General features: G+C 60.2%; 1 protein-coding gene across 1 annotated transcript in view; it reads right to left on the bottom strand.

The window, feature by feature from the left end:
- The window catches only part of LOC121017501 (kinesin-like protein KIF19), a 39867-nt gene that overhangs the window by 21493 nt on the left and 1530 nt on the right, over positions 1-16844 (bottom strand). The window contains exons 2-9 of the mRNA XM_040455734.1: positions 15642-15752; positions 13505-13592; positions 12520-12653; positions 12202-12327; positions 11050-11244; positions 8058-8210; positions 7348-7470; positions 4715-4865 (exon numbers count right to left, since the gene is read on the bottom strand). Coding sequence (XP_040311668.1) covers positions 4715-4865; positions 7348-7470; positions 8058-8210; positions 11050-11244; positions 12202-12327; positions 12520-12653; positions 13505-13592; positions 15642-15752 — 1081 coding nt within the window. The remainder of the gene's footprint in view (positions 1-4714; positions 4866-7347; positions 7471-8057; positions 8211-11049; positions 11245-12201; positions 12328-12519; positions 12654-13504; positions 13593-15641; positions 15753-16844) is intronic.

The raw sequence follows: 16844 nt of genomic DNA, 5'->3' as shown, positions 1-16844 counted from the left end.
TGGATGGATAGATGGATGGAGTGGATGGATGGATGGAGAGATAGATGGATGGGTGAATGATGGATGAATGGATGGAGTGGATAGATGGAGAGATGGATGGATGGGTGAATAAAGGATTCATGGATGGAGTGGATGGATGGATGGAGAGACAGATGGATGAATGGATGGGTGGAGGGAGTGGATGGATAGATGGATAGATAGGTGAATAATGGATTCATGGATGGATGGATGGATGGATGGATGGAAAGATGGATAGATGGATGGAAAGATGGATGGACAGGTGAATAATGGATGGATGGAAGGATGGATGGAGAGATGGATGGGTGAATAATGGAAGGATGGAAAGATGGATGGATAGGTGAATAATGGACGGGTGGATGGATGGATGGATGGATGACTAGATCATGGATGGATGAATGGGTGAGTAAATGATTGATGGATGGATGAAGGGATGAATAGACAGATAACTGGGTAGATGACTTAGATGGTCTCCCTGCCTGGTTTGGGGTCGGGTTACCTGGATTTGAGTCTCAGGAATCCAAGGAGGGGTGTGACTGGGCTAGCCATCTGAGCTCATACCTCACTTCCTCAGGGAAACCCTCCCAGATTCTCAATCTGGGTCCACCTGCCACTTGTTCTGATAACATCACGCCTTCTCCTTCACAGTCCTCTGCATATCGATAATTGATAAACATTTTGTGATAGACGTTTGACATCCCCCTTTCCTGCTAGAACGTAAGTTCCGCGGAACAAACCGTTTTGTCTTTTTTGTTTCCATGTAATTTCCTACCTAATGGCTGTTTATGACTAATTGATGGTAGTCCCTGACTGCCCCACTGGGAGCTCCACTCTGGACGCATGCAGTCTGTTCCTCTGACCCAAGGGCAGTGGTCAAGGGGCACCTTTTCCCTCAATGTCAAGCGATCGGAGATGGGTGAAATGCACAATGCAGGCAGATGACCGAACCAAGGTTTCTGGGGAGTACTTGGTATCCTGGAAATGCTCATAATGATCCTGGCAAAGCTGTGCACACCAGGGTCCCACTGCTGCCCAGGCATGGCAGAGCAGGACCCAAGGGAAGCCTGTGGTGCCCTCAGGGCTCATCGTGAGATCACCACCCCTCAGGACACTGCCTGTATCCCCACTACAGACCACCTAGGACCAGCCCCAATAATTAAGAGGCCATCAGGATGAAGGCTCTCTCACCATGCAGCCTGTTGACCCCCGACCCCAACGAAGCTCAAGCATCCTGGCCACCACCTGGCTTTGCAAATTCTCCACAACAACCCTGTCCTCCACCCTCACTGGCCCCCCAGCCCTCCGCTGGCCCCCTGGGATTCAGCTGCCATCAACACCCTCTGCTGGCCCTTGGGACTCAGCTGCCCTCAACACCCTCCGCTGGCCCCTTGGGACTCAGCTGCCATCAACAACAGCCCCTCTTGTTTGCACATTTCCCTCATCCTCTTGCTCCAACAGAAACCCAAACCTCCGAATCACCGGAGAGAAACAGGTGCCGTGTGCTCAGCGAGGCTACGTAACCGGAAAGCCCCCAAGTGCCCATCAAAAGGGACGAGGTACTGCGAACTCTCGTGTGTCCTTCCTGTACACCGCTCTGTTAGAAGGGGCAGACCCATTTGCACTTATGGGCGGGCCCAGGACACATCCTGGAGGAGAGACACTAGGCACAGCTATAGGCTGGTGCTGTTTGTGTAAAGGCACTAAGCCACGCCCCTGCCCCACGCTACGCACGCACGCAAATCCCGTGTCCCTCTCTGGGAAACACCACCCACACAGGTACACAGCAAAACGATGGCAGTGACCTCAGGGAACCAGGAAAGGAAGGAGAAACCCACAGCTGGTGTGAGGAAGGAGAGGACAGAAGACAGGAGCAGAAATCAACACACCCTCTCACCAGGGCCTCCCAGATGCCACTGACCCTTCTCCAGGGATGACATCCACGCTCAGTCTAGCAGTTTCTCCTCAGCACTGCTCTCTCCTTATTCTTGGTGATTCCCGAATCCTCTCAGGTGCTCCTGACTCCTGTCCTCTGGGGATCCACCTCCACAGACAGGGGTCCCCAGGCTGGGTCACAGGCGTAGCTGCAGCCTGGGGGCTCTGCCCCTCCCTGCCGGCCCTTCTCCCCCACGAGTGCTGGAAATCCCATCACGGACTGTGAGCATTTTCAACCTTTCCTTGGCGCTCACGGGAGACCATGGTGGTCGCCCCGGGCCTCCCCTCAAGTCCTGCTGTGTTCGCAGGGCTAACCCGCAACCGTGGAGAACCCTCCTCCCCGGCAGCGCACTGAGGCAAACCGCTCTGTCACCTGGTCTCCCTTCCACTTACGACTGTGCATCTCAAGGGGGCCCCTAACTCTGCTCTGCTGCCCACACCCTGCCGGGCCTCCCCGGATGCCAACCCTCAGCATAAGCCCAGGCCCCATTCAGCACCAGCCTGCCCATCTCTCCAGCCTCATCCCCGCCACACCTCCGCCCCCGCGCCACCACACCGGCCTGCTCTCTCCCCGAGGCCCTTTACACATGCTGTCCCCTCGGCCAGAAGGCTCAGCCCCCTGTCTGTGTGTGGCTCGTTCCTTCGCACGGCGAGACGCGGCCTCCTCAGAAAGGCCCTGATATGTGGCCGAGCTCACGTGGCCTCCTCCCCTCCAACTCCGACCCGACCCGGCTTCTCGGTCTCACACCTCCACCCGATCATTGCTGTCTCCCTCCCGTGAGAGTGCACGCTGCTTGAGGACAGGGCCATCTGGACCTCACTGAGAAGGGCACCCTTTCCATCGCAGGCCCTCAACCGGTGCGTGAAGAGCATAACCCCCCCTGGTTTTGGGGTGCACGTGGGCGGTGGGTGCGTGTGGGGCACTGGGGGCACGTGGGGCAGTGGGCGCACGTGCTCATCTCCTGAAGAGACCGTACAGAACCAGCTGCAAGCTGCGGGCCTGTGGCTGAGTTCTGTTTTCCTCCCGTGCTTTGCCGTATTCAGCAAGTTGCGCGTCGTGAACACTTAGTACTATGATTTTATAATTCGCGGTATTTACACAAGCAACACGGGACATTGTTTTTATCAGAAAAATTCAAATAATAGGTCAAGACTGAAGACCCTCTTTGTCATCTGGTCTCCACCCCCCAAATCCCCGATCCCCACCCACAGAAAACCATGGCTGCCGTTTTGATGTGTGCCCTTCCGGATCGTTCCCTGCGGGGTTTTGTGCCGGAACGTGTATGTAGAGACACGTGTGGGATTTCCGGTGGGTGAATGGGATCGGAGGGCTGCTACTCTTTCATGGCCACCCAGTGACGCACCCTCGAGGGGCCCGGCTGCACAGACTGGCCTAGCCACCCTCCCTAACCACAGTGGGGGATGCCCCTTCTGATGGGCACCTTAGGGTCCCACAGCCTCCTGGGCACGGGAGAGGCATGCCTCGTGGCATGCAGGTGCACCTGCATGGTGCAGAGGGCTGGGGCACAGAACACACACACTGTAAGTTCAAACAGACGCAAGCCTGCCTCCCTGAGACACGTTGACTCCTGTTCCCAGTAAGAGTGTTTAAGCTGCCATTTACACAATGTATCGCATACCATCCGCTCGCTGTTACCTGCGTTTCAACTTTAGCCAATCCCACAAGTGAAAATTATCTCAATGTGTATCTGTTTCCTAACGCAGTTAAGAATCTTTTCCCGTGTTTGTCGGCCCCTGGGAATTCTCTGAATCGCCTGTTCTCTTCCTCAGTTTTGGACCATTTATTCCTTCCTGCGGATTTTCAAAATGTCTTTATTCATTATGGCAAAGCCTATCTCAATTAGCCACAAGAACGTGTCTGTGGGTAGGTAAGCACGTGTTTATACGCATAAGCACACTTGACTTCCTTACTGCCATTTTTATGGTTACTTTAACTTACTGATTAATTTTATAATTTTATGGAAAAGCTATGATATGCTCACCCCTAAGGGAGGCCTAAATAAAGCTAGGTTGGGGGAGAAGAGGGACAGAGAGAAACTGCATGCCAGGCACGGGGTTTGCTTTGGGGCCGGCCAGGTGGAGGGGCGAACCCAGAACTCTTGGGGTCTGCCAAATGCCAGTGAACGGTGCACTTTCAGACGGCGAGTTTTAGGGACACCTGGGTGGCTTGGTGGGTTGAGCGTCTGACTCTTGACTTCGGCTCAGGTCATGATGTCACAGTTCGTGAGACTGAGTCCTGAGTTGGGCTCCGCACTGAGCGGGGAGACTGCCTGGGATTCTCTCTCTCTCTCTGCCCCCTCCCCCATTCTCTCTCTCTCTCTCTCTGTCTCTCTCTCTCTCTCTGTCAAAATAAATAAATTAACTTTAAAAAAAGATGGTGAATTTTGCTATGTGAGGTTTTGCCTCAACAGATAAATAACAATTTAGACGCCAACATGAGGGGAAGCGAAGAACTCTCGGTACTATCTCTGCAACTTCTGTGTAAATCTAGTTATCCCGGAATGAAAGATTTGTGTTTCTAAAGAAAAACTGATCTAAGAGGAAAGAAAAAACAAAATGGTGGGAGGGTGAAAAGTAAAGAAGGAAGAGATCAGGAGACAGAGAAGGCAGCCACTCCCCGCACTCTGCGGGCCAGGGAGCGACAGGCAGCGCGTGGCAGGCTGGGACGGAAATCCACGGCCACGGCCACGTGCCCTGGGCTTGGGTGGCAAAGCCACAGGAGGCCCCAGGAGCTTCGCCCTACCTTGTGCATCCTGGACCCCGGGTTTTCCTCTCTTCTCCTCCTCCTGCTTCTCAATTTTGGACTTGAGGTGCTCGATCTCCCTGCGCAGGTTGGAGATGACGTCCGTGTACTGTGCGATGTGGTAGGACACGTTCAGTAGGTTGCGCTTCACCTGGTGGGTGGGACATGTGGCCGAGGTCAGACCTAGCCAGAATGGACCCACTATGTGATATTTATGCTACAGCTATGCCAGCACATTTATGTCAAGAAAATTCAGATTAATGCAACTCAGCCTTAAAAAGAGAGGAAACCCAGACACCTGCTCCCATGTGGATGAAAGCCAAGGAAATGATACTGAGTGACACAGCAAGACACGGAAGGACACGCACTGGGACCCACTCCCACGAGGTCCCAGTGTCGTCAGACTCACGGACATGGGAGGACACACACTGGGACCCACTCACACAAAGTCACGGAGTCGTCAGACTCACCGACACGGAAGGACACGCACTGGGACCCACTTACACAAGGTCCCGGGGTCGTCAGTCTCATGGACACGGGAGGACACACACTGGGACCCACTCACACGAGGTCACAGAGTCGTCAGACTCACGGACACGGGAGGACACACACTGGGACCCACTCACTCGAGGTCCCGGGGTCGTCAGACTCACGTAACGGGAAGACACGCACTGGGACCCACTCACTCGAGGTCCCGGGATCATCAGACTCACGGACACAGGAGGACACGCACTGGGACCCACTCCCACAAGGTCCCAGCGTCGTCAGACTCACGGACACGGGAGGACATGCATGGGACCCACTCACTCGAGGTCCCGGGATCATCAGACTCACAGACACGGGAGGATGCGCACTGGGACCCACTCCCACGAGGTCTGGGGTCGTCAGACTCACAGACACAGAAGGACATGCACTGGGACCCACTCACTTGAGGTGCCGGGGTCGTCAGACTCATGGACACGGGAGGACACATACTGGGACCCACTCCCACGCAGTCCTGGGGTCGTCAGACTCACAACACAGGAGGACACACAGTGGGACCCAGTCACACGAGGTCACAGGGTCGTCAGACTCACACACACAGAGTAGACAGTGGGGCCAGGGCTGGGGGAGCACGTGGGGAGTCTGTGTGTAACGGGACAGGGTCTCAGTGTGGAAAGATGGAACGTTCTGGAGCCGGACAGTGGGGACAGCTGCAAAGCACGTGAATGTGCTCGGTGCCCCTGAGCTGCTCACTCAGAAGTGGTTGAAATGGTAAATTTTAGGTCATGCGTATTTGGCACAATACGGAAAATTCGAACATCCGTCAAAGGCCCTCCCCAGAGGTAACCACTGTGGTCAGTTGGGTGTGTGCCCTCTGGAGGTGGTTCTGTTCATATAAATGTATCTCCAGAGACACCTATAGGGAGTTTCTTGGTACAGGTTTGGCTTTTTTTTTTTTTTTTTTAATGTAAACATATCAAACTGGGGTTACTATTCTTTTTAAAACAATTTTTAAGTGGGCTCCATGCCCCACGTGGGGCTCAAACTCACGACCCTGAGATGAAGAGTCCCATGCTCCCCCGACTGAGCCAGCCGGGTGCCGCCTGGCTTTCTTTTCTCACTTTTACTTGCTTCCCTCAGCCAGCGTTGTCGCTGGGGCGCGGTCCGTCTGCCCGGATGCGTGTACCCCACCTTCTGTAACAGCTGCCCAGCAGTCCACCAGAGGGACGCAGCTGTCTGCTCGCCACGTCCCCTTGGACGGGCACTTTGGGGCTTGCCAGTGACACAGCGTTCGGACGCACACGGGTCCCGGTTTCTCTTTGGTGATTTGGAGGGTGAACCAGCAGGCCACGAGGCACACGCTCTTCCTCACTCGGGGCCCGGCGTCCTGGACTGACCCCCTAAACTCTGTCTCCTCTGTCACTCTCCCTTCTCGCGCCCCACGGCTGTCACTGAGAGCGCTGGCCACAGCTGGAAGTGACAGATCTGTGTGTGGGAGACACGGTTCCCAGTGGCCTTGCCCGCTGCGGTGCTCGAAGCTTGGCTGAGAGTAGGCGCTATCCCGGCACCTAGCTCGTGGCCACGCTTCGGGACGGGGCTCATCCCCGCAAGCGTCCCCTTCACTCGCTGGCCACTAGACACACACAGTGCCACTAAACACCCGCGCGGCCGCACAGACCGATCCTCTACACCGAGTGCAGCTGCAGTCAGAGCGGGGAGGGGCCCAAAGTGTGGCCCCTGGAGCCAGAACGTGGGAGCCTCTCTCGGTGCTCCGCTCGGGCTGCCCAGTCTGCACAACGGGATAACGGGCCTCCCTCCCGGGGAGAGGGCGTGAAGAGGTAAATAAATCCAGACATCAAGAGCTCAGAGGGTGCCTGGCGAACAGCTAAGTCAACTCATGTCCTGAACCCACAGAACCCTGCGAATGGGGCCTCATTGGGGAAAAGGGTCTTTGCAGGTTAAGTAAAGGCTCTTGAGATGAGATCCTCCTGGGGAAGCCCCGTAAAGGTGGCGGCAGAGGCTGGAGTCAGGCGGCCACAAGCCCAGGGCCGCCAGGAGCCCTGGGGTGGAAGGGAGGCTCCAGAGGGAGCCCGGAGAATTTGGCCAGCGGGGGAGCCGCCGACGAACCGGGGGGGGGGGGCGCGCCTCACCCTCGTCTTGATGTTCTTTGCCCTGTAGGCATACAGCAGGGTGGTCCGAGACTCCTCGAAGTGCGTGCTGGCCGGGCTGATGTGCGCGATCATCACGGTCCGGCTGTTCCCTCCCAGGGCGTCCTGCTCAGCAGAGGGTCTGAGTTGGGGGTGATGGGAAGAGGCCCTCCAGTGCCCGTCCCAGGCCCGCCTGGACCCTCCTTCTGAGGTTCCTGCTCCAAACCCTGAGGGGAGCAGGTGATGGCAGGACCAAGGGATTGGTGCTTGGGGAGGGGACGTGCAGAAGGGACACAATGAGACATGCCCCAAGGCCACCCCATCGGACCTCTGTTCTGATGAGACCAGAGCAGAGAGGCCACACCTGCAGGGATGTGTATTTATTGCTGTGCCAATTTGTTTACTCACCCTCTTGCTATGGAATAGAGAGGACAGCACCCAGCTCAGCACAGAGGGCAGTGTCTCAATGTCAGACGGCCCAGGATGGGACAGGCGGCCTCAGTAAGGTAGTGAGCTTTCTGTCTCTGGGAGTATGCAAGCCCCTGGCCGGCCCATACTCAGAGGGATGGTGTGGGAGTCAGGCAGTGACTAGCAACGGGGTCTACAGCGTTCTCCTGCCTTCGGGGGTTCCTGGAGGGGTCCTCGGAGCCAGGTCTGGGCCTCCCTCCCGGCAGAGAAGCCCGGGATGATGCAGGCGGCTGCCGCAGCCGTACCTTCAGCAGGCGCGTGAGCTTGCTGTCCCGGAAGTTCACGTACTGCGCCCGGCTGCCGCCTTTCTCGCTGAGCGCGTTGATGCAGTTGCCCAGCGCCAGCAGGGAGCGGTTGATGTGGGCGCCTTCCTTCCTCCTCTTGCCGCGGTTTTGGGTCTGGGTGGGAGAGGACGAGGTCCGCACGGTGCACTGACCCCGTCCCGCCCGGGCACCCCTGCTCCCGACAGCCTGGGGCCCGGAAGTGGGTGCCGGGACTCTGCGTGGAGCCCTAAGCGTCCAGGGAGGGGTGTGGCCAAGCCAACAGGCTCTCCAGTGAGCAAACGAGATGAGAAATGGGTGACAGGGAGCTCTGTGCACGACAACCCCACTCTGACAAGAAACAGGTGAGCGTGCGGGTTTACGTGGGCGCCCCCCAGGCCAGAACCTCCCTGTCCTTCCCCCCCCCCCCTGCAGGGGCACCCCCGACCTCACTCTCTGAAGCGGGGGGCCGTGGTGGCCGGCCTCGCACCCGACTTCCTTCACCATGTAACTTCCCTGGCAGCCGCCGTGCTCCTTGACGCCCTTAACATCTTCCTAGCCGCTCTCCACTGGACCCCCCAGGCTCCACGGTGGCCCGGGACCCCGGCACCACCTGGCCCACAGCAGGCGCTGCCCGCGTGAAGGTGCAGCATGAGCACCTCCCAGAGCAAGCACCACGGGGATTCTCCCTTTCTTCCCCTTCTCTCTATTTTCCACATTTTCTGCACTGCGTTTCTAGTACCTGTGAAACCAGGGGGAAAGAACGTCTCCTCCTTAAAGGCACGGGAAGCCAACTGACAGCACGGTCTGAGAATCCCTGACGCTTCTCCCAGCCTGTCCCAGCTTCCTTATTTCCCAGAAGGGGCAATCTTCCAACTTCACAGGGATTAAAGTGAGGATTCAGTGCGGAATGTGTGCAACAGGCCAGCTCGGACCTGTGCCCACAGAGGCAAGCAGTAAATGCTGGCTACTAATTTCATTAGGTGGGAGCTGGTGCAGGGTAGGACCAGAGCTGCTGGAGTGGCCAGAGCCAGGACAGCTGCCCACGTCATGTGTCTGTGCCATAGAGCGAGGGGGCTTTCTCAGAGACCTTGTGCCCGGGAATAGATTACTTTATGCGTGGTTTTCGGTGAAGAAACGACAGTGCGCGAGAACTGAGCAGATTCTCAAAGCAGCCCGTGCAGGCCACTTGAATATACAACTGAAACAAAACCAGGCCCAGAGGGGGAAGCAGCTTCCCCAAAGGCACACAGCAAGTCAGAGGGGAGTGAGATCAAGGACCCAGACCCTGGACCCCCTCTGTGGAAACCCCTCCATCTTGTCCCCTGAGGACACAGCCAAGCCCAGCTGGAACAGGCCAGAGTCCCAGACCTTCATCACATGGGGCTCCACCTGCATGAACCTGTCGGCACCCACATCTGCCTGTGTGTCAGCCGTGTCCTTTGTTGTCTGTACTCTGATGCTTTCACACCTGGAGCCCTTGCTGACCCTAGAGGGACTGCCCCCGCCCCCCTAGGGCCAGCCAGTTCCTGAGGGTCCTAAACCCCTCACCCAGGAGCACACTTCTCGGATGCAGACCAGCCAACCCAGAGCCCACACCCCGACCCCCTCCTCCGTGGGGCCCTCACACTCTGGGCCACTGTCCCCCAGTCCTAACCCCCAGGGACCAGACAGCCGGGACAGCCCCCGTGCCCTGGAGCCCACTGGAATCACCCAGACTGGCCGGGCCTCAGCCTGCTCGCCCCGCCTCGCCCGCTCCTTCGCGCAGAAACCACAGTAAGGCTCTCGCCCAAGCACCGCCTCCCTCTGCCTCCTGACTGGCCCTGGGGCGTCCCCTGTGGCCCGCATGGCATCCCGTGCCCCCTCCTCTGGGAACTGCCAGCGAAGACTATCTTTCCAACGGCGGTCGTCTCCTGGTGTCCTGGCCCTGCTGTGCCTCACAGTTTCTACGAACACACTACATTTTATGCCAGCCTGACCCTGGCAGCTGGCGAGGCCCTGCTCAGTTCGGCAGGGCAGCTGGAGGGCAGGTCAGTGAACGGATGAGTGAAACGACTCCATGATGGAAAACCCCAAAGACACAGAGCACGTGATGCCAACCAGAAGCACGAATATCACAGCAGTGAAAGGCACAGATGCGGGCCCAACACCCCCAGGCCCAAAGCCTGGATCCACACCACGCCGGGGTCCCAGCTCCACACATGCTCCCCACCCTATACTGCGCTGGGGGGATTATGTGGACTGTGCACGCTAAGGGCCTGGTCTTTGGGGACGGGTAAACTGTCGTTTGTCAGTAACACCACTGTTCTGACTTGGCCTCTGTCAAACACCTTCTCTGTGCCCAGCCTGGGGCTGGGTCCTGCCTTCAAGGAAGGCCCAGCCCACCGGGCAGCACAAGGTAAGCACAGCCCCATTCCCAGCGACAGGTGCTGCAAAGGACAGGCAAGCCCAGAGCCCAGGGGCAGGCAGGCGGGGCCCTCGGAAGGAGTGTCAGGGTCTGTGGCCATGTTGGGCAGGAGTGAACTGGGCACTGTCCTCCCAACAGCCACGTTCCCTCCATCTGACATGCCCTTCCTTGCACCCTCCCCCAAACTCCTGATGACCCCACCCCACCACCCTGCCCTCCTCTGCAGCCTCTGTGCAGACTGTGAATCTCAAAGCTCAGGCCTACCCACGCCGTAATCCTCTGGTCACACATCTGCCTTCCCCCAGAGGCTCAGAGCTCCCTGAGGGTGGGTGGGTCAGGAGAGCCTGCCACTCGGGAATTGTGCAATTGTAAGTTGTGGCTCCGTGGGCTTGGCTGCTCAGCACGTGCTGAGAAGCGGCTCACTCTGTAGCCGTAGCCAGTGAGCTAGCGGGCCCCCTGCGGGGTCAGGAGCTGTTCTAGGTGCTGAAGATGCTGTTGGACAAGGAGGGGCCCCGCTCGCAGACCAGAGTGACTGGGGACGGTGTGACTGGGCGGGAGGGGGGACAGAACCTGCGACGCCCGTTCGGAGCCCGCCAGGTCCACCATGAAGAGCTTCCCGACGCGCACTCCCTCCGCCAAGTCCGAGCCGCGGCTCCGCTGGCGCACGGTGACCTGCAGCACCGCGTGGGAGCGAGATGACGTCTTGTTGGCGGCCGTGGGCTCCTGCGTGCGCTGCCGGTTGCCTTTGGTGAGAAGGTGCATGATCTGAGGACAAAGGGAGAGTTGGGGGCGTCGGGGGGGCCTCCGAGAGGCCACGCGCTCCCTGCAGAACCACGAAGCAGGAAGGAGGCCTGTCCCCCGAGCCCTATTGGGCAGCTCTTTGCCGACAGAACCTCGTCCAGAGGAGGCAATTTCTGGTTTGCGGCAGGAACGGCAGGGTGCAGACACTTGTACCGCTCTCCCCTCCTCTACCCGTGGCAGGCATCACCAATGGATCGCCTGCCTGTGTCCCAGAACCTCTCACCGCAGAACCCCGCAGTCGTGTGGTCTCCCTGGAGCTGGCAGGTTGGGCTGAAACCCACTGTGTGCAAGCCGCTGTGGGGATCAGGCCAGCGAGCCTCGCGGGGCACCTGCTACGTGCCGGGCGGTGCTGAGGCCACAGAGCATGCGGTGGGGGAGGACATTGACACAGTGTCACCATGGGAGAACAGGCAGGAAGTCTCCTCTCCCCGACCTGAACCCACGAGGGGCACCGCTAAGGGCACACGGCTGGGCCTCGGGGCGTCCGTGAAGGACCTGGGGGCAACAGGGAGGCATGAGGCTCTCCGGCAAGCAGGAGGCCCATCCTGAGGGCACTGCGGAGTGTGGGCCAGCAGGGGGAGTGGGGGACGGACAGATAAGACAGAAGGCTGCAGACAAGTGGACAACACGCCCACTCAGGATGGCAAGTGGGTTTCAAGCATGCAGTTGACCCTGACAGGCTGGGCTGCCGTGTAGGGAAGGGCTCCCAGCCTGCGTCTGGGTGCAGCGGGAAGAATGGGCAGTCCATCGGTGACATCTGCCCTGAGCATGGGCCGGGGGAGGGGTGTGGGCGCAAGGACAACGTCCCCTCAGCCGAGAAATGACACGGAGCTGTGCGTCCAGCTCCGCCCCCTGAGCTGTGGTGAGCGCGGCCGCCCAGGCTGAGGCACGCCTCCCTCCGGGGGCCCCTGGGACCCTCACCTCCTGCGCGTTAGAGGTAGAGACTTCCGTGAGGCCTGCGATCTGGATGCTGCCCCGAGAATCTTCCCTCAGGTCCAGAAACCCCGAGGACGGGTTCAGGAGATCCCGAATCACTTCGTTGTAAATCTGGGAGGGGAGACAAAAGTTGGAAACTGAGAAGCTTTGGTGCAAAGAAAGCAGGAGGTTTAAGGTATCACGGGCCTCGTGGCTGCGGGGAGATCTCAGACGCCCCAAGGGCTGACAGTCCCCGTGAGGGGTATCTGGGGGGGGACACAGAGGCTTGCTGTGCACGGGGCACCGAGGTGGTGGGCAGCTCACCTCCAGGTAAGACATCGACACACCCCAGTCCGTGCTGCCGCGCATCTCGATGGCCCGGAACAGGTCACTGAGGGTCCGCAGGTAGACGCCGGGCTCCGCGTCCATGCCCAGCATGGTGTACGTCTTCCCTGCGCCTGCAGACGGCGGGGCGCCCGCCCAGGCGGGGAGTCCTGAGTGGGCTCCAACCCACCCGGGCGCGCGCTCCCAGGAGACCGTTCACATGTCCGCCCACACTGGACAGACTGTCCTGACCACGCTGACACATTCATCTTCCACCTCGGGAACCAGGGGAAAGACCCGGAGTCTGATGGCTCACGTGCGGGAGAAAGCGCGGACGCAGGGATAGCGGGATGGAAGCAAGGACACAGACGGTGTGGGGGGTGGGCCCCAGAGGCGTCCTCTTCCCCCAGGCCCGAGCCGGTGCTGTTTCTACAGTGACGGGACACGCGTGCAACTTGCTACAGAGTGCCTCTCTACAGGGGCGCCGCTCGCCTGCCCCCAACCGGCTCCCCAAACGCTAGAGCCTGGCACGGGGTGTGTGCTCCCTAAGGCCTGCTGAATGAAGAAGTGAAGCGAACAGGCCGCAACTCTGGGCAAGGCGCGTCTCAGGCCTCAGTCTCCCCACCTGCCCCGGCCCTCTGTGATTCTAGCTTCAGGATTCAGCAGGTAGCTCAGCTCTGCGGACCTCTGTCGAGCCCACCCAGTGGGTGCGGAGAAGACGTCTGTGGGTTCTGACAGGCAGCAAGGTGCGGGCTTTGGCTGAACCCCAGACTCACTCCTCCCAGCTGTGTGACCTTGGGGAGGTCATTTTAGCCGAGGCCCAGCTGTGTTGTGAGCAGAAAGGGGATGGCCTGACCTGCCTCTCGGGGCTGCTCCCAGGACAGAAGAGCCGGTGAAACCAGCGCGTGGCACGTGTCTTGTACTATCAGGGAGAGTCCACTCCCCCCACCCCATGCCCTCCTCGGGGCGCTGCCCGGGGCCCTACCTGAGGGGCCATAGGCAAACACCGTTGCATTGTATCCAGAAACGACGCCTTCCACTAGGTGCTGGGTGGTGGCACGGTACACGTCTTCCTGTGAACAGACAGACGGATGGACGGTGGAACGCATGGCCCAGCGAGGCAGGGCACGTGGCTGCTGGAGAGGACACACGTGTGATGTCTGCAACGTCCCGTTCCCTCTGCCCATGGCCAGGGACCCCCGGGAGGATGGCAGCGGCCCCTGTCCTGCTGTGCCGCCCCCTGGGTGAGGTGGGGCCGGGCTCCCAGCTTCCAGGGAGGATTACGCGGGAGTGCACGTGACAGCTCCTGCCAGGAGCGTGACATCTGCTCGGTCCTAGACACCCACGAGTCCTCTCCAGGACTTCTCAAGATCTGAGAGAAACCACACAGAATGCAGCGACTGGAAGGTGACAGCAGGATTTGTGTGTCTGTGAAGAGCGTCGGGACTCCTCTCTCTGGGGCAAAACCAGGACCGAGGGGCGAAAGTTTCAGGACGGTAGCATTTCACGTAAGGCAACAGTGCCTAGCAATAGGTGTGGTAGTGAGCTCCCTGTCCACAGGGGTATTCAAGAAAGGATACCTCCAGGGGTGTACGTTTGGCTACATTAGGCAGAAATGACAGTCCCACCTCCTCTGCCCTGCAGGGCACCCACTCTGGACCCTGCTGTTCATGTCACTGAATTGTCCCCATAGCCCTGGCTGGTCACACAGCTCAGAGGCTAGAGGCACCACCCAGTACTGCTTTCCTCAGCTCTGGACTTACACCGTCAGGGACTGTGACCTGGCCCTGTGTGATCTCAGGCAGCCTTGTTTCCCCATCTGTAAAATGGGGATCAGGTTTCCATGTTTTAGAGGATTGTGGAGAAGTTCGCGAGACAACGCACGTCGAGCCCTCGAGGACAGCGCTCGACAGGCAGCAGCCACTCAGCAGGACCCTCCTGTCGCCGACCCAGCTACCATCTCGGGAGTGAAGGAAGCGGGCCTGCTCAGACAGCGGCCGAGTCCCGAGGGAGGGGACATTCCCAGTGGCAACGGGCGGTGGTGGGCCTCGACGGGCCCTATGGCGCACGCCCGTCCTGCCTGAGGTGCTGTCCCCAGCCTCCCCGCTGCTCCTCCCGCTGACGTGCCGAGTCTGGCTCCCTCCCTGGAGCTGCAGTGGCCTGATCCGTGCCGAGCCCAGCTGAGGCCCGTCCACCCAGAGCCAGGAAGGACGGGAGTGAGTGGTCGTGTCTGCCCTGGCTTCGGGGATGCTGGTGTGCCTCAATCAAGAGCCGGGAGACACGGAGGAGCCCGTGGTTCCCGGGCAGTTGGAGGTGAGGTGCGCAGTGCAAGGAGGGGCCCCAGGGCTCCGCTTCAGCTGGGAGGGGACGAGCAGCTGGGTGCAGGGCTGGCAGCACGGAGCCCGTGTCCCTCGCTGGCTTTGTCTTGGGGCCAAACAGCCCCAGACATCATCACCCTGGGGGGGTGACATTCCCACCTCCGGGCGCCTGGGTTCAAATCCTGCTCTGCCGGGCTCCCCTCTCTAGCATGGGGCGACAAGACCCCTCTCACGGGCGAGGGTAGGGTGACGTGCTGGACAGCCTCCCGTCCTTGGCTATGGGTGCTGGTGAGTCTGGCCTGACGCTGGGCCCGAACCCCCTGCCCTGGCCTCGCTGGGATCTCGTGGAGGCTCAGCATCTCCTCTGTGTGTGTGTGGGAGGGGCGCCCAAGCCCCGGCCTGAACCCCTTGCCCCTCTATCGGGTTCTAGCTCTCTGCAGCATGCCCTCACGGAGGACCAGTTCCCCCTGCTTACTCAGCCCACCTTCCCCCTGGGATTGGGGCCCCGGGGCAGGGAGTGTGCCCTAGCCTCACGGGCGGCGGAGGGGACACCCTTTCCTTGCTTGGATGGACGAATGAGAAGATGTGTGAACCCCGGGCACCAGTGGGAGGGGGCCTCCTGCTACCTGCCCCCGGGGAGGCCCCTGTGCCACCCTCCTACTCGTCAGGGAGACTCCTGTGAGAAGTCACGGATGGGACCACCTGCCCGCCAAGTCCTCCAGGGGGTCTCCAGGATCTGGAGAGGGCCCCCACGGCCAGCCTGGCCCGAGGAGAGGACGCGGGTGGCCGTGGGCTGGGGGGTACCTGTGAGGCATGCTCGTCGAAAACGGTGTCGAAAATGAAAGTCTTCTCCCGTGACCGGTGTGCCCGCAGTGTGTCCTCAGGGTCCTCGTCGGGGTCCATGAGCACCGCCATCTAGGAGCAGCGAGGGGGCTGCTCAGAGTCCAGGCAGGCTCCACGCGCCCTCAAGGACCCCAGGCCCGCCCACCCTCGATGACACGAGGGGGCTCCATACTGGGCCCAGAAGGGCTGCTCAGCCAGGAGGGGGTTCTGGGGGCTCCACCCCCAGGCGTCCTCCCCACTTCCTAGGCAAAGGGGTAGCCTCTCCAGGCTATTGCAACCCCAAAGTCACAACTGGAAGTCCTCAGGCCTGCTGGGCTCTGCCCCCCGGCACCCCCAACACCAGCACCCAATCAACAACGAGTCCCCCACACAACGGCGGGTACCAGGGCTCAGTGAAGAACCCCCTGGGCTCTGCAGGGACACCCTTTGATGAACTGAGGGAAGAAAGCCCTTTGATGAACTGAGGGATGGACCGCAGGGGCTGCCGTGCGCCCCCAGGCCACCCTGAGTGCACGAGTGCGTCCACTCCCCACCCCCAGCTCTGCAGCCTGCTCCTGCCTCTCCTTGTGGGGTTAACCGTCCCCCCCCCCACCCCGGTCTCCCGGAGGTGGGGGGAAAGCAAGGAGTCTGAGGGCCTCTGGGGACGGGGAGGTTCAAAGGAGCCTCTCCAGGGCCATTAGAGGCCATCAGCTCTGTTTACTCTGAGAGGAGCTCTGGGACTGGGGGAGGGAGGGGCGCCAGGACAGAGCCACAGAGTCCTGGGGGCAAGGCTGGGCAGACAGAGAGCCTGGCCGCCAGGCCTCCTGGCTACCAGGTCGAGCCCCGTCTTGGTCCGCAGCTTTGGGAACAGGTCTTGGGAGTCCGAGGGCTGCTCAGAGGTTCCTGGGGAGTCCGGCGGGGCAGGAGCGGCCCCTGAGGCCCGCTCTGGCTTCAGGCCAGCACGCTTTCCATGATGTAAGCTAACCGGGAGAGCCTCTCCAGAAAAGGACTCGGGCGGCCCCGGTCCACACAGTTCCCACCACAGGTGCCCGCTGTGAGCCAGGCCAGAATGTTGGAGGAACTGGGCAGGTCCCCGCAGGGGCCCACAGCCCAGCGCTGGGTAGGCCTGGCAGTTAAACAGGCTCACGCCAGCAAGGGGCAATGCTCCCCCACCAACCTGGGCAG

The sequence above is a fragment of the Herpailurus yagouaroundi genome, unplaced genomic scaffold (assembly GCF_014898765.1).
Source record: "Herpailurus yagouaroundi ecotype Mexico unplaced genomic scaffold, PumYag 216, whole genome shotgun sequence".
NCBI lineage: Eukaryota > Metazoa > Chordata > Mammalia > Carnivora > Felidae > Herpailurus > Herpailurus yagouaroundi.
Note: the sequence above shows the minus strand (reverse complement) of the source record. Positions and strands in the feature narration are given on the sequence as shown.